The sequence below is a fragment of the Rhopilema esculentum genome, chromosome 16, assembly GCF_057945365.1.
Source record: "Rhopilema esculentum isolate cy_ngs chromosome 16, ASM5794536v1, whole genome shotgun sequence".
NCBI lineage: Eukaryota > Metazoa > Cnidaria > Scyphozoa > Rhizostomeae > Rhizostomatidae > Rhopilema > Rhopilema esculentum.
In genome coordinates this window covers 3546558-3565131 of record NC_142830.1, presented here as the reverse complement: position 1 = coordinate 3565131, position 18574 = coordinate 3546558, and the positions used below count along the sequence as shown (strand labels likewise).

Sequence of the window (18574 nt, the reverse complement as noted above, 5' to 3'; positions counted from 1 at the left end):
CGTACAAGTGATAGAATAAAAAAGATCATTGTTAATATATAGCTAAAGTGACAGCCTTTTTTGCTGATCACTTCATGCTGCATGGCCAATTTCCAGATACTCTTATGCTGTGATTTCACTTGCCAATTATTACAGAGGTATCTGCCCGTTTATTTTTAACAACACACCTTATAAACTTACTAGAAACTAGAAACTAGAACTAACAAAACTAGAAAAAACTAGAAATAACAAGTTGAAGAAGGCTTTATTGGATTAGTTTCTTTCTTACAACCCAACGCGTGTAAAAAAGGCTCGGACTAGGTAAGCTTAGAAACAAAATTTATAGTTCTGGAATATAAACCTGTATCAGCAGTATGACAAATACTTCTCTTTTTTAGTTGAGATCCATGCAAAGACTTTATAAAAGCTGTAACTCAGTGTATTCCAAGTATCGCAGACAAAATCCTTTTCAAATAAACCAATACTTTAGTGTGAAAGAAGAACAGAATGCTTTACTATCCGAAATTTACAGAGATCAAACAATGAACTCTTGTATAAGACGAAGTTTTATTCTTACTAATCCTGAAACACTCAGATTTACGCGCTGATTGAACAAAATCCAAACGGTAGGATCTCAAAGAATAAAGCATTAATGTGTGCCTTATGTCGACAAATACCCTTTATTATTGTCAATTTTTTATCAGACTTACCGGTCAATTTTCGTTGGATGTCTTCTTCGGTAACTTCCTCGTGATTCACCACAAACATCAACACTTCGCCAACCTCATTCCGGACCGGTGATATGAGAACCGAACATAGGAACTTCGTGCCTTAAAAATAAATCAACAGTTAATCAGTGAACTAAAGAACCTGACTTTCAAGATTTTAAAAAACGAAGAAAGCGCTGAATATTCATATTGAAAGTAAGACATTTCCCACTCACGTCTACTTCATAAGATTACAATCTTAATTTGATAGTAAATGTTAAGCAAACATGGTAAAATCTTGCTCAGACGGTTATCAGCTGATATATTTAAGCAAAGAGGACAACAGATTTCTACCAGACTAAATTTCAACGATAAGAGATGCTCAGGTGCCGTTTGTTGATATACAAATGCTGATTATAATAACAATTTCTGTGTAGCCACCATGATCATATCACTCGCAATGTTTTTCGTTATTCTGCTAGACAATAATTTCACTAGAAAGTAGTTTCACAGCTAAAAGCTATCAGCGCCATATTGTTGATACAAGCGAATGACAAAGGTTGTCGTCTTTAAATGTAAAAAGCTGGCGGACTGAAGGATCTTCATTTGTTGAAAGCAGGGACCGAACACCCAGAACGCCTAGCCTGTGCCCCAGTCAACAAATGCTGCATACCACAATGCCACAAATGAACGCCTCAAAAAGAACCGATAAGACCTGGAAAAAATTACCTCGGTTAAGGTTCTTTAGACCTTACTGACCTGAAGACCATAGAGAAATCATTTGAAAATTTAGTTTAGCAGGTTCATATCATTATGAATTTTTTTCCTTACGATGGCATTCATTAGACATCTCGATTGTTTTCCTGGCGTCCTTTTTTGGGATCATCGCACGATAAAAGACATACGAGAAAGTCAGTTACTGAAAATATTACGAGAAATCAAGCACCTTGTGAAGAAAACAAAGCGATCTACCCTCCTGCATCAGGTTTTTGCAAAAGACAAATTTAGTTTTTCTGATACTCCTTTATATTTGTGACATTCATGGGCCGACTTGACAATGCAATACTTGTCACTCACGAAAAGAACAAATACATGTATCCTATCCTACTAACGTTTCCTAACACCGTGCACCAGATCGGGGAAGGTAGAAACCCTAAACAAGTCTAGCAAAGACAGGAAGGGTTGGTCCAAACGTTTTAGAAGCGATACAGAAGAAAATCTTGCGAGTTAAACAATGCAAGAAATATCTCATTTGAAAGGAAGGGGGAATCGTGTAAGGAAATATAGGAGAAACATCACTTTCTCTCTAGATGAAGAGAAGGATGCAATGTCACAAATTAAAAAAAGCCATCTAGATTTTTCGCAGATTCTTGAATTTGCTTGGATATTTCCAGAGATTGATTTATTGCCTGGACGTTCTCTTTTCATTTGTGTTTACCAAGAAAAGGCAAAAACCCTATGTTAGACCCCGTTTACACGGTCCCGTGCAAGGTAGGAACCGTGACAGTTTTGTCCTTCCGCCCTTCCGTTTACACTAGTACTGTGGAACCGAGACGATTTTGCTCTGCTATCCGGAACAGTTTGGGCCCTGCTTTGAAAGGGAGCGAATTTTGTACCGTCACGTTCCGTTTTTGAGCGGGACAGTGTAAACACCTATCCGAGACGTTTTTTCACGGATTCACAAAGAGGTCTTTTGAGCTGGACAGTTGTTTCAGGTAATCGAGGCTTTGATTTTGGGGCAACTACGTTGTCAAATTCCTTATCGCCTTGTTAAATTCAGTGGTAACGATCGCTGGGCTGAATATCTGTTTAGCAGCCATTTACGATGGTTAGCACCGTCTTCGCCAACGCCATTTACAATCTATTCTTGATGGTAGTACATCAAAACTCCTAACGATAAAGAAAATTCCGAAGAAAAGACGACGACAAAAAAGGCTTGTATTGCTTCCCAGTCCAAGCCTTGATTCGACTTGACAGTTTTACAGTATAAGATAACACTGAGAATTAAAGCCACCTTGTCGTCCGTCCAAGTGAAACTTTTATCGCCCTTCTTCTCAATTCTCCCTCTCAATAAAATTTCGATTGTTGTTTTTGGCGGCAAAATAAAAGCCTCGGTTGACGAAATACAGCCTTCTTTAAACAATGTTCTACCATTAAATTTAGGTCGTACCAGTAAGTGTAAACGAAGGTTTTTGATAGAAAGAGAAACACTAATGCAGAGATAACTGATCCTTGCGGTGCAGCATTAATATTCCCAAGTAGTACCAATTGTCTCGCTTTGCTTTCTATTAATAGAACTGCCTGTTGTCTGTCATAAAGATTTTGGATTGTCTGTGAGATATAGCTGTTGCACTACATTTATCAAACTAAGTATTTAGATAGCCCAAGATGCTAGCCTAGACAAATTAAAAGATAAGCCAAATAAGATTAAGAAACTGTAAAAAAAATATGTTATCTAAAGGAAAGCTTGCAATAAAAGCAATATTGAATGTTCAACTCTGGAATTAAGAAATTCAGGTATAGGAAAATAAAATTGCTGGAGACAATGATGAAACCTTGGCCCAATGGTTTATTTACCAAAGACGATCTGCATTTTGTAAAAGGGGTGTGGCACTTGAAGCAGGTGCTATTCACAGTAACTAAGAGCAATTAGTTCTGTATGGTGGTCTTCATACATTTATGAATCATTTTCATAATATTTAGGCAATTAAAGCAGCTGAATATGTAGCTTGCTTAGGTAACAGTATACACAAGACAATAGTAACACAAAAAAGATTCAATCAAAGTGTATTATTTGTACTTTCTTACGATCATAATTGACTTTTGCATATAATAATGGTCACTGTTAGTTTGCAATAGACAGGACGGTCCTAAGTCGCAACTCCGAGTTTCACGATCTATAGAAAAGTAAACACCTTTCGTCCATCGAGAGAACACTTGTGTAAACTTTTGCAGATTAAAAAGAGGGCTCTTACAAGACTTGGATAGCTTAAGCTGTTTAATTGAATTTCAGTGTCAATTTTGTTTGCCAGGCTTGTTTTCTGCACTAATGCATGATTGTATGAGTTTTTAAAGCACTTCCCGCATGTCCAAAGAAACTTGTTTTCAAAGATAACGAAGGCAAAAATTTGCCCGAATGCAACACTTGCCAAAATCAATGCACTGATGTCATCAGTAACAATCTAACCAAAGCGAAACCAGAAGACTATTTCACACAATACTGAAAAAATGTTACTGGCTGTTACTTTCCAACAGCAATGAACACAAACTTCATTTTCATATGCTTTTAAATAATCCTTCTGTCTGGCCAGTGACAATCGATACTTATATTTAGTAGCATTATATCTAAAATAAACGTTTTCTGCCAAGAATCGTTTTTTCCACAAACATTTTAAAACACCCATCATTAGCACGATATTTTCATGAATCCGTACCAAAATAGCCATATTTTACCTGTCTATAGGCATAGCACGCTGTAAAAAGCTCAGAACTTTTAAAACTTACATGAATATCCAATTTTGTTTAATCTGCAGATATGTTAATGAAAAATAATACATACAGGAAAGCATACAAACATTAAGTTTCACCAGTGCGAAAGAAAACAACATCAAATCTGCGTTACTGTTTTGAAAGGGTAAAAACCCGCTTTTGAAATTTGGTAAACAACCAGTACAAAAAATACAATGTGCGTTACGAAATTTGTCGGACAAAATTTTATAATAGCAGTCAATAGCTAGTAAAACGAAAAAGCTTAATTATTTTCAAATTATTTCTTCATCTAAGAACGTAGCTTAGCGACGGGAATGATCCTGGTTTTCAAATAAAATCATAAAAAGAGCATCAGCATGACCAGATACATATTTATACTGGTACTGCTATATAAAGCGAAATATAAATCTGCCTCTATGTATAAAAGATTGTAAATTCTGTTGATGTTATGTAAAAAAGATTAAAAAACATTTGGCCCTACAATTAAAAAGCAGCCCTTGTTTTGCCAGTGGATGATGTGATGAAATATTTCTGTGGACTCATCTTTGTCACTGCTATGTGAGTTTTTAAGTTCTTTTTGACATCCAGGAGTAGGGAAGTACAAATGTGAGGCAGAGAGTGACATGCTTTGAAATTATGCTGGAAGCGATATTGAAGACTCAACAAACGAGGAAAGCGATGACGTAATCGATGCCTTAGATAACATAGAAAATGACATGCTTCAGAATGTTACTAAACATAATGTTAAAGATTTGTTGTTTGACGAAAATGATGGTGCTCAACTGAGCCAAGTATAACTACTTGTGCATATTCGTTTGTTTACTAAGGAGGGGATGCTTTGTTGACATCAATGGCCTGTTGCCTGTTTTGTCTGATTTTTGCTCGAAAACTTTTCTGTATTGACATTTCGTCTCATAAAAAGGTAGAAGCTAAGATTTCTCTAGTCATAAATGCAAAGTTAGTGTATGAATGTACGGTTAGACCTAATGCAATCTATTGCCTGCTGATAAGGAGCGAAAGTCTTGCTTTATCAATACGAAGTATCTGTTAATAACGACAAACAGATCGAGAAACTCGGGTATATGGAAGATAATGCAGCTGCTACGAAGGCAAAATTATTCATAGAATACTGAACTATAATCAATTAACAATTGAATGAAAGATTCATCGCGGAGATTACAAATAGAGAACGAGGAAAATATACCTCAAGATAGATGCTCTTGTCCAAAGCAAGTCAAAGTCAAAGTAATTTCAGCAAATAAATTCGCTAGCAATATTTGTTTCGGAGAAAGTGTACACACAGATGTAAGCGGGTACTTAATGGTACCAGTCATTCAATTCAACAAATTCACCTTGCCCTGTAGGGTATCTATTAAATCCCGGTGCAAATTGTAAATCATCAACAACGCTATAGGATGACCAACTGGCAACAAACATGGTTTAGTAGTATAGAATGCTGCATATTAATGATGTAAATGCGCTTGCCAAACAACCTCAGTCGCAACAGCAAACCGCTATCTTCATCAGAACCTGGTCACTTATATCTGCGGTCTTTAACATCAAGGACTCCGACGGCAACCACTTTAATGGAGATACCAGCAAACGAGGAATGGTAACTTTATGAAACTACAAAGCCTGTTTGCCACTTTGTCAATAAACATTCCATAATTGGAATATACACACGTGCGTGGCTGTTACTGAGTGATAATCTGAATGAACGATTCTCTCTATTCTTGCAGTAAGACTCGGTACACAATTATCTCAAGTAGGTATATGTAAACAACAAATACTTAAAGCTAAAGGGCAGAAATAATGCTGCAAACCTTTCCTATGAGGTGTGGCAACCAATCAAATAGCTGTGGTCTTATAAACCATAAAAGCAGAACCAAGAAATAATCATATAGGCCGCGCAGCGGTTGACTAAACAATTTTTTTCAAAAGAATAATTTTAAATGAATGCTGTGACTCAAAACTGGTAAAATTTAAGGATTAATTCAGAACATTATCCAGGCCCGAACTGCATTGATAATTCAACTTTTTGAGTTATCCGAGCAGGAAAGCGTGACTTTCACGAGAAAAATTCGATGAACACTCGTCAAACTTGTCTTGCGCAAGAATGCGTGACTTCTTACAATATTTTTGTGATGAAAAAGGACAGTAGCAAAGATTTTAAATCTCTTCTTAAGAATGATCGAAAATAACTTTAGATTTAGAATCACAAATCTTTAGTAACAATTCAGCAAGAGGTATTATCGATAAAAGGTGTGGCTGCTGCATTGATGCACTGCGTTGTGCTATTAACGACTTTTTTCGTCTAGAAGCCCTGGTGGCTATAGCTAAATTAGACAGCAAACCACGGTATGACCAAAGAGTTAGAATACAAAGCCGATGAAGAGATTAACGAATTTCACTTGATCGCACTGTGGGGCTAAAACTATGAGCTGCTTTGGTTTCTAAGCGACACATGCGCTTTTCTGGTAGGCAATGTCTACCATCAGCGGTTAAGACCGCTCGGAGATCGTGTGGATCTTTTCAAGAATAAAAGAAGATTATGACTTCAATAAATTTTAATCTCTTGTTTTATGAATTGATCACATATCTTGAAACAGCATCATGAAATACTTCTATATATGCGAAATCAGCTAAATTTGCTAGAAAATGCCTGAAATTGAATAATTTGTTCTGGTGACACATTATAGAACTCTTTTGATCGAATGCCAGCAAACAGCTGATAATGAGCCTATTGCTAAGGTTAGAGTCGAGCCATTCAACTAGACAACTAACACAGGATATACACAAGTCGAGCAGCTGCCCTAGCACACATGTGTAAGACATTCTAGAGTTCTTATATTATTAAAAACAAAAACAAATTGAACCTAAAATGATTCAGCAAGTGCAAACAATGTGTGCCAGAAGGAGGAGACGCTGGAGGGGCCGTTCAAGGGATTCTATGAATCTCACGATGAAAAATATGATAATAAACGATAGGTAGGAACACTTTAAAGCAACAAGGAAATGTTCTATAAAGACTGATTCAATTTAAAAAAACAAAATTCAAAATATGATGAAGTCTTATTGAACATTTGCTGCGGCATACGGGGCTTCATCAGCTCAACGACGGTGATATCTAGAGCTCGACATCGTAGCAAAAAAATACAACCAACATTTGGAAAGATCATCGCTGTCAATTCCATCATGATATCTAGAGTAAGCTCTGTACACGTCATCACGCTATATTTAGCATAATCATCGTCATATCCTCGTTTCATTCGTGCACTACATTTAACATGCTTATCATCATGTCCTCGTTTTCACATGTGCTCTACATTTAGCGTGTTCATCGTCATATCCTCATTTTCATTCGTGCACTACATTTAGCATGTTTATCATCATATCCTCGTTTACACATGTGCTCTACAGTTAGTGTGTTCATCGTCGTGTCTGACTGGCATTGTTTTATAGTGCTACACCACAAGTGCAAGAAGGCGACGGGTTTTACAGCTGTCTTGTAAAGGCCTAGGCCAAATGTGATGATTTAACTACTGGAGAAGCTTAGTGGAGCACACATGCTTCTCTAATTACATCACATTGCATTAAATTACAAATGTGAAAAATGAGCATTTTATCATGCCAGTTGCTGCTTTACTGCGTTTTCAGTTACCGTATTTCCACCGAAGAACGCCACGGCGTTTATTACAAAACCTGAATTTTAGATGCGGCATTTAATAGGGAAAATAAGATAACTGAGTCTTTTGCTCCAATTCGCAATATGAAACAAGACTATTGGTGAAAAATAAAGAAGAAGAGAACTTGATTTTCAACCAAAAAAAAACTCAAGATTTTAGGAACTCGTGGAAGACCTTGAAATCGCTTGTTGTTAAGAATATTATAAGTTTAGAGTTAAAAATATTTTACCATTTTGAAGGAAAATACAGCTTTATATAAAAACTAGCTGACAGACAACATGAAGACTCCAAATCTGGCATAGATATTACGATAAACAAAACAAAGAATAAACACGGTGATAAAGGGAAACATAGAAATCGGTTTTGACAGTTAGGACAGCCGTCATTCACAGTCAAGTGCGCTTGAAATTATTTGTCAACCTTGTGAAAGTAAACAAGAATGTAAAGAAGAAGAATAAAAAGAAAAGGCAATAGGATATTTGCTTAGTTGGACTAGCTTAAGTAATGAATGAACGGGAACAAAAAAATCTCACTACTATAAATCCTAATTTGAGCAGACTTGGCGAACTCTGATTTGAGTTCTTCGGGCCTCCTGGTAGCATGGAGGTCGCTTGTTTTTCTTCTGAGCAAGTTGGAATAGCCAATAGAAATTTTTTTAAGTCAGAACGTAATGAGCTGTGATGCACAGTGAGCCTCGATGTGGAGAGGAGGCAATGAAGAACTGAATTTCAACGAGAGTTTGAAAACTAACTTCCTATTAACAACGAGCGTCAGTTTTGCGTTTTATGAGGAATCGAAAGTCCAGATATGCGTTTCTCCAGTAGGAAATTCGCGCAAAACGATGGCCTACCTTGATAAAACAGAAGAAGGCACAATATGGTGATTTTTTTCAAAGCATACATTGTTTTATTGCAGTTTCAACAAACACACAGCAGTTGCAGAAATACCTGAAGTGATCCTATCAAATCCACTGTTTCTAAAGTGGATCTCCTAGCTGGTAACAGAAAACACAGCGTAGACTAAAAAACAACCTAATCAAAATAAATGAAAAGCAAACAAGGGGAACATCTATGTGAAAAATATTATTTTCACAATGGTAAAAATAGGTAGTTTCTTAAACGAAATGGACCTTTGTTTGGGAGTTTAAATGACAGATCTTTGATGGGCTGAGAGACACGAATTCTCATACCATATTGACCAATCAGAACTGAACACTGATAGAGGGGAGTTCTAAGTTTCACCTCCGAGTTCCCCAATAAATGCGATCATAAGGCAAGAGGGTAAATAGATTAAAAAAGGGTAGAATAGGAATTCATGGGAAAAGTCAGCCATGCTTTGCAGATATCTGTAATGCAATTACAATCCAAGGATAGGTTTAAATGCAAAGAAACCACGCTATAGGTTTGGTTTAAGCAGTGTACAATAAAATATTCATGAATTTACCTAACAGTCGCAATTTCTAAACGTGTAACTATAAACAATATTGAAAATCTTTCAAGATTTTCATCGGTTAACCCTCTCACATCCTCACAGTTGTGTTAATTAATGGTCAACATGATTAGAAAGCGTCTTCACAAATTGAAACGAATGGCTGTAATTTAATAGCTACGTAATTAGTAGGATGACTGACTCGAATAGGTGCAAAGCACGAAATAGCACTAGCTTGGAGAGGAATAATCGTTGTATGAACAAACAAATTTATGATAAAGTATAAAGAATAGAATATTTAATAATGAAGAATAATTTACGATCCTCTTTGTTTATCTTTTCCTTTTTATAGTTTCTTCAACTTTATTAAATGCCTAATGCATTGATTTTGTTATTATGTAATCGCACTGTATTTCTCACTAGATTGTTTATTGCTCGGATTTTGTCAAATATGTCAATTTATCATTGATTTTAACGATGGATTTAAGTTAAAGAACCACGATGTCTTTTTTGTCGTTGTATTGGTATTAAGTTTCATCATCAAACTGCGTTTCCTAAAGTGAGAATATTTAATAACAGTAATAGAACTTATTGTTACTAGAATTATGTCTTGTTAGCAAAAGGTATTGGTTTCGTGAAATGAGATACGATTACCCTTATCTATGAACTGAATGGAAAAGAAATCATTTAATTAGAATGATCCAAGAAAAGTATAAAATTATTGGAGGGGCATCATTCTTGAGAATAATAGGAACGAAAGTGACTGTTGATTGGATTTCAAGGAATCTTAAAACCTTTGGGGGGAGGCAGGGCTGTAGAAGAGGGGGCTCGGGGGGCTCAGGGGGGCTAAGGGGCTGCACCCCCTTCTTTTATCTCTGGGTGATTCTAAAATATCATGGCTAATTTTTGTCTAGCCTGCGTCTGTGACGCAGGCTAATTTTTGTCAGGATCAAATCTTTGATTGAACCGATAGTACTTTTTGACATTTGCCTCATATGTGACCTCAAAAGACCTCTTGATAACGGCTGGCAAAATTTTACTATTTTAAATTTTTCAGTTTGAAGATTTTTCTATTTAAGTAACAGGTAGACATTGAAAGATGACTTAAACTAGAAAAAGTAGAAAGATAATGAAAATGATATTGAGGAGACATGCAAACGAAAACAATTGAAACGTTCATTTTATATAGAAAACAGAGAAAGCGCTATGGCCCCCTCTACATTTTTTAGGCTATACACAACTGGGGGGGGGGGGGGGAGGGCATGAGTCCCCAAAGAACAATAGTGGTCATAAAGGTGTATTTTACTTTCGGTAGTATGAACAGCTCTTATGCCTCCATATCCATGATAGGGAGCATCCCTCAAAATCTGAAATCACAATAGAATAGGTGCTAGTTTACAATACAACAATTACAACAACTCGTCTTTATCGATTTAAACGCTAGAAGACTAACAACACGCTGTCTCAGTGCATGTGCTTTACAAAAGAGGAGATTTTGAAGCGCGCCGAAGATGAATTAGATCCTCGTCAATAGCAAAGGTTTGACAAAAAGTTCCCGTACACGCAAGTCTGGAACAGCAATAGACGAAGAATTGAAACTAGCAGCAAGTTTTGCGTCAAAGCTCAGGCAACGTCAAAACAGTATATAGATTACATTATTCATTACCCTTAGATCACACCATAACACATACTTAAATCATGAATTATAACCGTGATCAAATCTGAGCATGACGTAAACTTCGATAAAAATGCACAAAACAGAGACTTTGGGAAATGTAATAACATGGAAGCTGCTGGCGTTTGAATATGTTGTGGCTAGACGTTGACTTTGGTGCAATCAAACCAAAATGCTGATATTTTGTACAAATAAAGATTTTTTGTGCTCATTCTACGAAACAAAAAATCTCTAAATATTAGCTATTCATTTCAAATAGTAGCTCGTTAAAGCATCACCAAAGTCCTATATTTGATTTATGAAAATGGTCTTTTGACATCACAGAAAACATCTTTAATGAAAATTGCTAAGGCTCTCCGTGCATCTATAATTTTTGTAGCCCAGTCGAGAGATTTACAGCCTAGAAGCAATCTAATGACATTAAATTGTAAGCCTAAATTCTGCGGAAAAACTGTCTTCATTATAACATGATGAGCCAATGCGGATACCATCTTCCAATGAGAGCATCACTGACAGCTATAGCTGTATAGAAATCGAAAAAACGCTTGGCTTCGTCGTTGCATTTTTTCTCAAACCTTACCAAGCCTCACTAGCACAGTAAAAAAAGCTCAAACCTTAGTCCATGCTAGATGAGAGTACCGAGATACATGTTGTGCGAAATGGTGAGTCGGAAACAAGCTGCAGGTGCTGGAAGTTAGTTTTTTCGTAGGATTATGACTTCAACGAAAGGACGCTTAATTCAGCGGGCTACTAGAAAAGTAGAAGAATAACCATGATTTCAAAGGAACCACTTCCCGTAAGTCCAAATAACGCTAACAGCAACTGCTATGGTGCTAATTTTTCGGTTGTACCAACATGATTTCAACGGTTTGTACGCATGAAGATAAATAATGTAGTTCCAAGAGTTGTATGTCGTTGACCAAAACATAAAATGAATACGACATACGACAACAGTTTTCCAGTAGCATTTCTTCAGATGTGAAGAGGCATACATGAAACATTGCATTCCTTGCATGAGGTCCTTTTACGAGCTATTTATTTCACATTTCATACGCAAACTTGCCTTTTTTTGCATCTAGAATAAAGTTTCGATACTGAAAGCCAAGAAAACGGTATATATGAATGATCCTTGCGCTACCATACTTTGCCGGCATACAGCCTTGTGGTAACTTCACAAGACAATCTTCACAAAATTTGCTTGTAATATTCATCACAACAAAATGGTTCGAATCTTTGCGGGAAACAGCCGGTGCATAGATTAATATATCAATTAGCAAAAAACTGTAATTAAAATCCATAAAATGTTTCATCGCTAATATTCCTTAACTCCAGACTGTTATTAGAAAGACAAAATATCATTTCTTAGATGGCATTATTAAGATGAGAATAAAACATGACAAAGATAAGTAGCATGAACTTGCAACACGGGATCGAGAGAGCACGATATTCTGTCTAATTCTCCTTTTCAGGGAATATCACTCCATCACATGAATATATCATAATTCTCAGTTTGGCACAAAGCAAGACAAAACAGAGCAGAAACTATTTTGCCGTTTGGGTTAAGACTATTTGTCAGATAAAATATAATTTTGCGATGTTGAAAAAACCAAACACACAAGTGCAGAAGCTAATTTAAAAGCTGATCAACCACCGTAAGCCTTGACAAAAAATTTTTCGATAAAATGCATCCAACTGAAGAAAAAAAGTTAAAACATGTTTACTGGTAGGCCAACGGCTGTCCTTTCACAAACTCAAGTGCGAATCAAAACGGATGGAAGAAATAAGCGGTAAAGACACCAATGTAAACCCAGTGCGCGATTATGCAGTACAGATTACAAATCAAGACTTGAGATAACGAAGAAAATTGGCTGACACATGGCCTGGAAGTATCGTGATTGTATCAAATATGATGTCTAAGGTTATTGGACAAAAGACTAACGATACACTAACCTTAGCTTGCTCGCAATGAAAGCGCCTGCATAAAGCTGCTCGTCAACTTGGTTTTCGCTAGAAACTGTTGTACTGGTTATTATGACCTGTTTGTTGATAATTTCATTCCAAGGCTTGTCACAGGGAACGAACAAGACGTTCGCCAATCAAAAGCAGGATTAAGACCGTGCAGAAGATGGCATGCAAATTTCGAGTTGGAAACAAGTGATTTGAATCCTTTATGAAAATTATAACCGGGGTGCCTTTGTACACAGAAAATTTCGCCTATTATTGGGCTTTGTTGGCTTGAGCGTGGCTGCTGAGGGCGTCTCAATCAATATTCATAGACGGCGACGGCGTTAGTCGACACAGCGCGGTCATGGATATGCCAAGGATTACAACACTGCCAATAAAACAAGCAATTCTTTATCAAAATTATTTTAGTATTTGCAAACGACGACAACCGGGACGAGAAATACTAGACATACAATACAATACACTGACTTAAAGAACTCAAAGAATAGACCTTAGATGCTACCATTTCAAAGAAAGTTTATAAATTTTGCAGAGATTTTCTTAACATTCAAATCCCCTTAATGTACTTCACAATAGATGTTAAAAAAGGGTCCTAACGACTTTTGTGATGTTTTGCAAACAATGTATTGATAGACGTTAGGAACTGAAAAAATGCACTCTCTGTCAAAGGAGGTCAATGAATCGCTCGTAAAACCTACGAAAACACTGACTTCCAATATCCAAATTAACAAGAAATGAATTTCTGCTCCTTTTCATTTCCGCTCTACTCTCCTCCACAGAGGCTATTGGAGAAGGAGATGATGAGTTAGAAATGATGAAGCTGCGGGGAACAGGAGGGGGAGGGCGGAGGAGAAGAGGAAAGGTCTGCCGCTATTCTCTTCCTCCTTCTCCCTCGCAGCTCCTCCACCCATTATTTTCTTTCGCTGCTCCTAGTACCTAGGATACTATACTTTTCAAGAACCTTGGTTACGAGAAATAGAGTCAGTAGTAGTGTAGCGATAGAGTATTTACTTATTTTATAGTGCTGTTAATTTAAACTGTTTCTCTCAGCTTTACATTGCTACAATGCGTCATGCTTACTCAGCCTCTCTCGTTTCTCAATCTAGAACTTTCCATCTCCATTACATCATCATTACATTATACTCACATATTCTTCGTCAGCAGATTTATTTTTAGAGTTAAGGTATAAATAATCGTAGAGTAAGTTAGTAAGGGTATCTTGAATTGAAGCAAACAGAACTCGATTTTCCCTACGCGTCTTCTCAACACATCAACGGGTGAGATCGTTTTAATTTACTTTTTGTTAATAGTTCTCAATTGACGGTAAAGGTACGAACTATTTAAGTAGCTCCAAGATAAAGGCTTCCTCAATATTGATTTTCCTAATTCAAAATGCCTCCTAATACACAGACTCTACAGGCACCGCGGAGCGTTGAGAAAAGAGGGGAGTCTAAAACAAGTGGGGGGGGGGGCTAAAACCGTATAAAAAGAGGCTTTACTGGTAGTTTATTACTTGATATTTAGCATTTTTTTCAAAAAGTCCCCATGCCCCCCCCCCCTCCCTCTGCTCCGCGCTGCCTGCTCTAGCATGTTCTAAATGAGGAAAGAAAAGGAACCCCAAACTAAAAAAATTCTTAACCGTCTTTATTAACAATAGCAAAGCATTAAGAGGAAGTAACTGTATCTTCTGCAAAGACCAGAAGCGCTTATGAAAGAGACAGAAGTCGACAACTTTTAAACATATCCTATATTAGATTAGGGTCTTAATTAATACTTCATAGCAAACGTTTCTATTTCATGCCTCCTTTCATCCTTTGAATGACAATTATGCGCACAAAATGGAGTCGATCACTTGAGTTTAATTGTACTGTGATGATAAACAGTGAAAGAAGTTGATAACCATAACCCTTAAAAATGCCTGTTTACCAGTGTGAAGCGTTTGTTAAGGTGAGAGCAGAATAAAATCTTTAATAATTCACTTCTTAGTTGACAATGCTATCCATGCAATTCAATTCTTTCCTCGCTCGCTAGTTTTACAACGTTAGCCTGCTTTGCTGCAATAATTCATATTTAATCCGATGTGTTGCCATGGGGCTTCTTGTTTTAATTTCATATTCATGGAGTAAGAAGACTGAACTTGGTTATGCTAGCAGAGACCATATAGGCCATGACTCGGGATCTTTTTGTAATCGTCATCAAAAAATTAGCAGAATATTTTTCTGCTCGCTTACACCTGCAGAAATGACACTGAATTCGCTTCGACCTCTTGATTAAATCAAAGAAATAAAATTTCGCTAACTCGTAACAGAATCATAACACATTCAAAGGAACAAAGGTGCCGACAAATACAGAAACATATCACCAAGCAAATAAAGCCTCCATCAATCAAGAAAATGTGCTTAAAGATTTATTGGCATAAAGAAAATCGCTCAGACTGCTGTCCTTATGGTCAATAAAGGTGCTGGCAGAATCCTATTTGATTTGCAATACGTATTGCTAGAAACAAAATAGCAGCAAACATAATTAATTTTGTCGATGCATTGAAGAATATGGATTTGAAGGCATGACCTCAGTACGAATTCTGCATACCAACTGGTTTCTCTGGAAGTTAGTCTAGCTTTACTTGTCCCAATTCCTCTTTGAGAAAATACACAGAACACGAAAAACCAGTGAAGTTGCCAGAAACATTTCATTCCTCTTAATTTATACTTGATGGAAGAATGTCTATTGGGAAGAGACGTTTTCAGCTCTAATTTTCAAAAAGAGTTTATCATTGTCAGTAACCATTTTCAGGGTGGAATTTTTCTCTTCGCAACACAAAGCTAGATAAGTTAGCGTACAATGATGTGGAATGGACAGGGCCGAGTTCAGCAAAGGTTCTGATGTAGATCTCTGGAATTGACAGTGCCGAGTTCAGCAATAGTTTTGCTAAAAATCTCTGGAATGGACAGTGCCGAGTTCAGCTAGGGTCCTGGCAGTGATCTCTACAATATTGATTACAAGCCCAGCCTAGATTAAAAGCCCTATAATGCTTCAACCACGTGCACCAATTGTCAATTCAATTTTGCTTGTACTCTTTTGCTGTTGAAACCTCCATTGCATTTTACCAGAATTTTAGAATTTTTTTTATTTGCCTTTTAAGAAAAGTATATTGTTCTTAAATAGACTATGGACATAATTGTTCTACTTTCTACTAAAATCCTTCGGCAATGGGAATATTTGGGCAAAAATTTGCCACTTACGTGTAAAGCAGTGAATAAGAAATAAGCAGTTTGTCAGAAGAGCAAAAGTGCTTCTAGCTTTTGTTGCTTTACACATAACACCCTTTCGACAGAGCCAAAGAAGATCGATATCAGCTCAGCCTATCGCAATCATAGAGTAAACAGTTTTATTTCTCTCGGGAAAAACAAGAATTCTAAACTGATTTGAAAGTTTAATGCAAAAATAAACAAATATAACAATTAAAACTTTCATGCTTAATAAACTACTAATGAAAAAGAGGTGAAACAGCAGTTAAAAATCCATACCTTAAGTGCAAACTGTTCAAATGTTTCGGCTGCTGGCAGTAGTAAACTGTTTGAATACCTCGTTTATTCTATCTCGTAATGCAATGGTAAGATTAAGAATGACATCATACAAATTTCCTTTCCACAGGTATATTTTAGAGCATTAGAGAAGCAAGCTGCTTACACCCGACGCACACATCACAGAACAATGAGCTAAGCACTATATATGCCCGTTATGCTCAGTATTACTCCCACCTCTTTGAAGATCAAGAGATTTAGTGCGCAGTACATAGCTGAAACCCATGCAAAATAGGCCCTAAGAGGCTTTGTAACGCGAGTTGCTTGCTGTTCCGGGCTTCTGATCCACCCTTCAGGTCCGATTCAAGCTCGATAAAAGCTGGTTAGTCACTGTTCTTTAAACCGCAATGTCAGAGAATTGGGAGCTCTTGTTTTTGATAATATTATTCAGTGTTCTTCCTACAAGCATAAAATGTGCAGAGCAAGACACCAATCAAAATATTTTGAAATATCTGCAGCTACAGTTATTTATGTGTTTGTGTAACAATCCTAAGCTTGAGTTGAGGCAGATACGCTGAAATTCTCAGAAGTTTCTTGGAAGCAAATCTGTAAGCCATTTGCAATGCATTTGCTTATGTCACCATATTAAAAAAAAGACCTACCCATAGTTTTACGAAATATTATCGCATTGAACAGTTGTAGCAGAAGAAGAAACCTCGATTGCAAAAGACTAAATTTGCATCGATTCTTCAATTGTTTAAAAACTAGTTTTGAAACACTTAATGAGGTCCCAAGCATAACACAATTTTTTCTGCTGCAAACAGAATTTGAAATTTTCTTTAATTTCTTGTTCAAAGTATTCTTGTCCAGCTACTGATCTTAAGTCAAAATTTAAAATGGAAATACCCTTCTACACAAGGACTGTGATTGGCAATGCAACTCAAATAATCAGAGTTAGAACTACCACTCTTCGATCCTATCCAGGATCTCGAAGGAATTATTGTCCTTACCCCCTTGGTCCTGATGTTGAGATCACATTGACTTAATGATTGAGACCATCATCATCATCATCATCATCATCATCATCATCATCATCATCATCATCATCATCATCATCATCATCATCATCATCATCATTATCATCATCATCATCATCATCATTATCATCATCATCATCATCATCATCATCATCATCATCATCATCATCATCATCGTGTCATGTGCACTCCGAAGCAACTATCCACCATACTTCCTCGTTCGTTTCTGTTATCTCTGTCATTCTCCTTGATTGTCGTATACCAAAGTTTGCGCCCTTGAACAGAGATGGTCCACAAATGTTTTTTGAGACAGTCATTGGCTCTTCTTCTATGTGTTAGTTCCTATGATAACACCTTTTGGACAACTTTATTTTTATTTTGCCCGCAATGATAGATTAATCTCAATTATCCTCTCGTAACAGTGTCACTTAAAGATGGCATATTTCCGTAAGTGTAGTGTTTCGAATGTCTCATTTCCATGAGACGCTTTTAATTTTCTCAAAAGTTTTGTGTATGATTTAATTTTCTTGATACCTCTTTTGTTAAGGTCCAACATTCTGGGCCATATCTCAATATGCTTTCAATAGCAGCCCTAAAGAACATGCTTTACCTTTAGGCAGGGCTATGGCTGTGAAAATCTGATTTCTCACCTAGCCGAGATGATCTCGATGGTTTTATATACTTTCGAGTATGGATATTCAGAATCCAAAATGGGACCAAAAACATTTTGCCTCAGTATCACGTGATTGATGACGCCATCGATAACGGCAAAAACAGTCATAAATCCTCCATATATTTAAAATAAATTGTAAAAATTAGCAATTCTAGATTTTATGTGGATGCGTATTTTAAGAGCTTTCAATTGATGTATCATATAATCGAGTTTGCTGACGTTTGCCTATTTTGTGACGTCATTAGTGGATTTTCCCAAGTTCTGCCACAACATTTGTGCTGATAACTAAGTGAGTTGGAATTCATTGCAAATGCGCTAAAATTATGTTGATCTAGATATGTTTGATACTTCTCGACATTATTTGACTATGCTTGACACTAGCAAGTCATAATAATCATCATAATGTACCTG

The 18574-nt window shown here is 36.7% G+C and overlaps 1 protein-coding gene across 5 annotated transcripts in view; it reads right to left on the bottom strand.

Annotated features, from left to right (window-relative positions):
* The window catches only part of LOC135682199 (voltage-gated inwardly rectifying potassium channel KCNH6), a 50636-nt gene that overhangs the window by 22759 nt on the left and 9303 nt on the right, over positions 1-18574 (bottom strand). For 3 of the 5 annotated variants that reach the window (XM_065196975.2, XM_065196974.2, XM_065196973.2), the window contains one exon: positions 690-809. In XM_065196975.2, the coding sequence (XP_065053047.2) occupies positions 690-809 (120 nt within the window). Of the gene's footprint in view, positions 1-689; positions 810-5379; positions 8186-12914; positions 14371-18574 lie in introns of those variants that run through there. The other 2 variants (XM_065196976.2, XM_065196979.2) reach the window with 2 other exon arrangements.